General features: G+C 41.8%; 1 protein-coding gene across 1 annotated transcript; it reads left to right on the top strand.

Moving 5' to 3' along the window:
• The first annotated feature begins 830 nt into the window (after nt 1–830).
• Nucleotides 831–4,752, top strand: LOC147260506 (uncharacterized). Its single transcript, XM_086205454.1, has one exon. The coding sequence runs from the start codon at nt 906–908 to the stop codon at nt 2,850–2,852; it is 1,947 nt and encodes a 648-aa protein (XP_086061580.1). The 5' UTR covers nt 831–905; the 3' UTR covers nt 2,853–4,752.
• The last annotated feature ends 816 nt before the right edge of the window (nt 4,753–5,568 follow it).

Below are 5,568 nucleotides of genomic sequence, written 5' to 3' on the forward strand. Positions count from 1 at the left end.
CAAAAAGGTAAATAAATTGTGCGCTGGTGGGTGTCGCACGTGTGATTGTAAGGAGTATTTTGAAAGACAGAAAGTTGAAAAAAAATTGTTTTATTTTGATGCTAAAAGATCATCCTATTATTGTAATTTAAAATTATTAACTTATGAATAAAATACAATAAATTTTAATCAAATACTCATTATTTACTTTCCAAAGTAAAAAGGAGCTGCAGCAGAGGGATGAAAGAGACACATGCAGCTGCGGAGTCGTGGGTTGTTACCCATGCCCTAAACCAGCGTTTCTCAAAGTGTGTGGCGTCACCCGACAACCAAACATTATTTCCCCCCTCACCTTTCGCTTTGTTTATGGTTCCACATTATAAACCTCTTTCATAGCAACTGTTGTCAGGTCTGTTTTTAAAATGGAGACATATTTGACAGGGATGAAACACATTTTATTTCATTTTTTCTAGTTCTGAAAACTAAAGGAATGTTTGTAATTTTTAGTAGGTCAGTAAAGTTAAACATGGGCCTATTTTGTCAAAAAATTTGGCGTTGGGGGGAATGAAAACTTTTCTTCCTCCAAAAGGAGGAATGACAGAAAAAGTTTGAGAACCACTGCCCTAAACCCACTTCTTCTGTGAGTTGCACATTACCGTTACTTCGGCGACGCCCCCTGACTACGGGAGCCATAATTAACCAATATTTATACATATATAAGGCGCACTGTTGGTTTTTGAGAAAATTCAAGGTTTTTGGGTGCGCCTTATAGTGCGTAAAATACGGTAACTTGATTAATCCGGTCATGTCAGTGATCAGACTTGACTGGACAGTCATCCCTGACGCGTTCTGTAAAAGAATCCAAACTAATTAACTTAGGCAGAACATTTCTTCTTCAAACACTTCACAGTCATTGGAGATTAAGTATGGCTCAAGGTCTTCAAAATAACACTGAGCAGAATGCCAAGACTGCGTTGCATAATATGGAGAGAGCATTCAAAGATTTGGTGCATCTCAGTACGACACGTATGGATCAACTGAGCGATCCTGGTGAACGTGATTCTGCTCCTCAGTCTCTGAGGGTCAAAGGGAAAGCTCAACTAACTGAGAAGAAAGCTACACTTGAGCAGCTTCAGTCTCGTCTTGATGAGAGACGGGCAGAAAACAAAGATTTGAGGGAACAAGTTTCTACTCTTCAACATGAGAATAATGGTGCATTTCAGGAGATACGAAAGCTCACTGCTGTGGTGGCAAACCTCAAATCAGTGAAGGACAACAACCAGAGTCAGATAGACGATCTGAACACAACAGTCCACCATCTTCTGTGTGAGGAGAAGATGGTTCAGAAGGAGAAGAGTGACCTCAGGAAAGAACTAATCCACGTACAATCTCTGAGGGTGAGTGAACAGGCTGAGATGAAACAAATTGAGGAGGACCTGACGAAGAGGAAAACTGAAATTGATCAGCTTCAGTCTCTGTGTGACAAGACACAGACAGAAAATCTGGATTTGAGGGGACAGGTTTCGAGCCTTGAACAAGAGAAGATAACTGCAAATCAGGTGATCGAGAACCTGTCAGTTAAGGTGGCCAACCTTGAACTTCTGAGGAATGAGAACCAGACTCAGATTAAAAATCTGAAGACACAAGTGCACAGTCTTGAATATGAGGGGAGGATGCTTTACAGGGAGAAGTGTGACCTCAGTGAAGAACTCACCTTCACCGAGGCAGAGATGAACAAAATGAAAGAAGAACTCACCGAGAACAAGACTGCTCTTGAACAGGTGAAATCACAGAATGAAGAGAGAGAGGCAGAAAATCGATATTTGAGGAGACAAGGTTATACCACATCTCAGGAAATAGAGACCTTAACTGAAGAATTGGCCCACCTTAAATCAAGGAAGGAGAAGGACTCCATCGAGATCGACAGTCTGAAGAGGAAAGTTCAGAGCCTTCAGAGTGAAGTGAGTGCAGGCCAAAGCCTTAGCAAGGATTTGAGAGAGGCTTTAGCCCGGGTTGAATCACGGAGGAAGCTTGAGCAGACGGAGAAGAAACGGATGAAGGAGGAACTGCGCGCCCTTCAAGGAAAGGAAGATGACTTGAATCGAATTACGGTGGAGCTGAAACATCTCAAACATGTTCAAGAGAACCATATGAATCAAATTGAGAACCAAAACACAGCACTACGTGCTCTTCAGACTCAAGTGGAGGAGGCTCACCTCCTCATGTTCGAAAAGGATGAGCTGATACAAAAGCAGAAAAGGAATATTGCTTATCAACAGGAGATTATAGAAAATCTTCATGCTTTCAATAGTAGTTTGCGAGAGGCCAATCTTGACCTTCAACTGAAAGTCCAGCAGATTACTGAAGAGCAACTGTTCTCCCCTGCAAGCTCTGTCAAAGAAGAGATTAGTTTGTGGGAGGAATGCAGGATGTTGGGTGAAGATCCTGATCAGCAGACTTCTCTCATGGATACTCCTACTGAAGAGCAAATGGACTCTCCCTTATGCTCTGTCAAAGAAGAACAAGTGGACTTCCCCATTTGCCCTGCCAAAGAGCCTTGCATCTATGAGGAAAACTACTTAGTGGGCAAAGATCCTGATCAGATGACGTCTCCAATAGAAACTACTATTGAAGAGGAAACAGGCTGTCCCATACGTCAAAACGAGGAAGACCAACCAGATGGTCCCACAACCAGAGGTTTACTCAGCCAAATGACATCTGGTGTAAAACTATTTTTCCTCATTTTTTTTGTTTTTTTCTTATTACATGCGATTGTCCTGATCACAGCAACAGTTGATCTTGACATGTTTAGCGTTGTGCTTTGCAGTTCAAAGCACTTTGGCAATACCTGTGGGGTACCTTATCCACACTGACCACAGGTATTATGCCTAATTAAAGGAGATTGTACCCTCCACATTACAGCTCCTATACTCTGTAACGCTCTCCCACTGGTCCCGAGGATTCTGTTTACACCTCTAGAAAACAGCAAAAGACCCATTCGTTCAGACTGTTCATGTAAGGGAGACTGTACCTCCAGGTTGCAGCTCCTATACTCAGGAACACTCTCCCACTGGACCCGAGGACTCTGTGTGCACCTCTAGAAAACAGCAAAAGACCCATTCGTTCAGACTGTTCATGAAACTCTGTGCTGTTCTGGACTTTTGTATGTGTTGTTTTTCTTCTATTTCCGGCTCTGGGAAGCATTTTGTGACACAAGATGCTGTATAAATAAATTTTTTAAAATTAATTTATGGAGGAGTGTGTGTTGCGTCTATTCATAACCTCATTCATAAGAGGGGGAAAAAAATGGTAATTTTTGCAGTTGACTATGGTTGGCATCTATATTTTTGCTTTATATGTCAGTCGTGGAAGTCCTACACAGGCCGGAAAACTTAAAAATGTTAAATCCAGGGTCATTCAATTACCGTATTTTCCGGACTACAAGTCGCTCCGGAGTATACGTCGCACCGGCCCAAAAATGCATAATGAGATCGAAAAAAACACACATAAGTCGCACTGGAGTTTAAGTCGCATTTTTTGCGGGTTATTTATTTTACAAAATACATCAAAAATAGACATTTCACCTTGGAAGGGAGGTTAACATTAATAAAATAATAGAGAACAGGCTGAATGGCTGTAAGATATGCCAACATAAACAACATTCAGCGAAACAAAAAATAAACATGAACGGAAAAAGTGTCCACACGAACATACGGTAATAAACAGGTAGAGCATAAAGAACAAAACAACTACTGTACTTTTACATTAATAAGAGCTCACAATCACTCCACATCGCTAAAGCCGTTGAACTTCTCCAGTCCCTAACAAGCTTCTCACTTACTCCGAACTTCCTGTCTGCTGCTCGATTGCCGTTTTCAGCTGCAAATCTCACAACTTGCAGCTTGAAGTCCGCAGAATATGAGTTTCTTTTTGGCGGCATTTTTGTTCAGTGGCGATCGGTAAGCTAATGTTTATTTTATTTGTTTTAATTTTCAATTGTTACAGAGTAGGAGATATCGGCGCGTAACTCTAGAGCGCCCCCTCGTGGCTGTCTGTGATTTTATTTTATTTTTTCACCCATATTTAGGTCACTCTGGAGTATAAGTCGCAGGACCAGCCAACCTATGTAAAAAAGTGCGACTTATACTCCGGAAAATACGGTACATGCATGTCTGTGAACTTACAAATAGCCCCAGTTCATATGTCAGTGTTTGCTAGTTATGTCAGTGACGTCAGGAGAACGTGAACAGTGATTGACAGTTGTGATCCAGCACTCCAAGTAAAAAAATTGGTCTGGAGCCCTGACCATTGACTTGCCTGATTTCTACTGAGTCAATGTGCTGTCTGCCAAAGTTTGGATTAGATTTTGTTCGGGGGCAAAAAAAAGTCCTCATTTTGACAGTTTTGTCCAATTTGTGAACATTCTGTTGTAGATAGGTGAGGGGTCAGAGTGTATGAATTGTTCGTCTTCATGAGACGAGTCCAACGGTGTTGGTCCCATGTTTGTGGGACATTCGTGGGAGGAGTTATAGCGCTGCAAATTATCTTTAAATTATCTTTTTGTTGTGTGGTTCCGTAGGTAGCGCTATAGACTTTTTGCTTGTGTTTTTTTTTTTTTTAGATGAATGCAGTGGTGCTCAAACTTTTTCTGTCATTCCCCTCTTTGGAGGAAGAAAAATTTTCATTCCCCCCCATGCCAAATTTTTTGACAAAATAGGCCATGTTTAACTTTATTGGCCTACTAAAAATTACAAACATTTTTTTCGTTTTTCAGAACTAGAAAAAATGAAATAAAATGTGTTTCATCCCTGTCAAATATCTCTCCATTTTAAAAACAGACCTGACAACAGTTGCTATGAAAAAATTTTAAAGCGTGCTTTGGCTCTGCCTCGTTGACGCCTCCGCGCCCCCCAGGGGGCCACACACTTTGAGAAACGCTGGATTAATGAACGTGTCGCCAGACCACACAAGTGTGGCGAATTTCAGCGAATTTCATGCATGTTCAGGGGTGAAATTACATTATGACGCGCATATTGCGCGCGCTCAACAGCAAGAAAAGTCTCGTACCAGGTTTTGAATGGGTGTGTATGTGAAAACCGGCTCCGGGCCATCTGGCCGAGCTGCCTCATGGGTGTTGGGGGGGGCTGGGACACTGTTTTGTGTGTGTTTTTAGTGCTGCTAATGTGTTGCTCTGCCAAGCAAACAAACTGAAGTACCTTCAGGCTCAGGCCCTAATAATCATTAATCTGGGACACAATTGACAGATTAATAACTGACAGATATGTCAGTCTACAAATCCATATCATTAGTGTTGTACATTTCAACATGCTGGAAGATAACACATAAAAAGCATAATTTCAGGTTATTGCTAAAGAGTTGCAGCAGAAGATTGAACATAAAGGACTGATCTGCAGAAACATGTTGGAAGCTCCAAAGTCACTAACACAGCATCTTTAAAATTAGCAACACCTTCAGTAGGCTAGCACACTGGTTCACTGGTCCCGGCTCAGGAATGGGATCTTTCTGTGTGGATTCTGCATGTTCTCCCTGTTCCTGCGTGGGTTCTCTCTGGTACTCCAGCTTCCTCCC

Source organism: Aulostomus chinensis, chromosome 6, assembly GCF_037954235.1.
Source record: "Aulostomus chinensis isolate RoL2024-O1b breed Wild chromosome 6, RoL_Achi_v1.0, whole genome shotgun sequence".
Classification (NCBI taxonomy): domain Eukaryota; kingdom Metazoa; phylum Chordata; class Actinopteri; order Syngnathiformes; family Aulostomidae; genus Aulostomus; species Aulostomus chinensis.

Coding starts and splice junctions, on each gene's coding strand:
- LOC147260506 (XM_086205454.1), top strand. CDS start 906: ATGGCTCAAGGTCTTCAAAATAACACTGAGCAGAATGCCAAGACTGCG.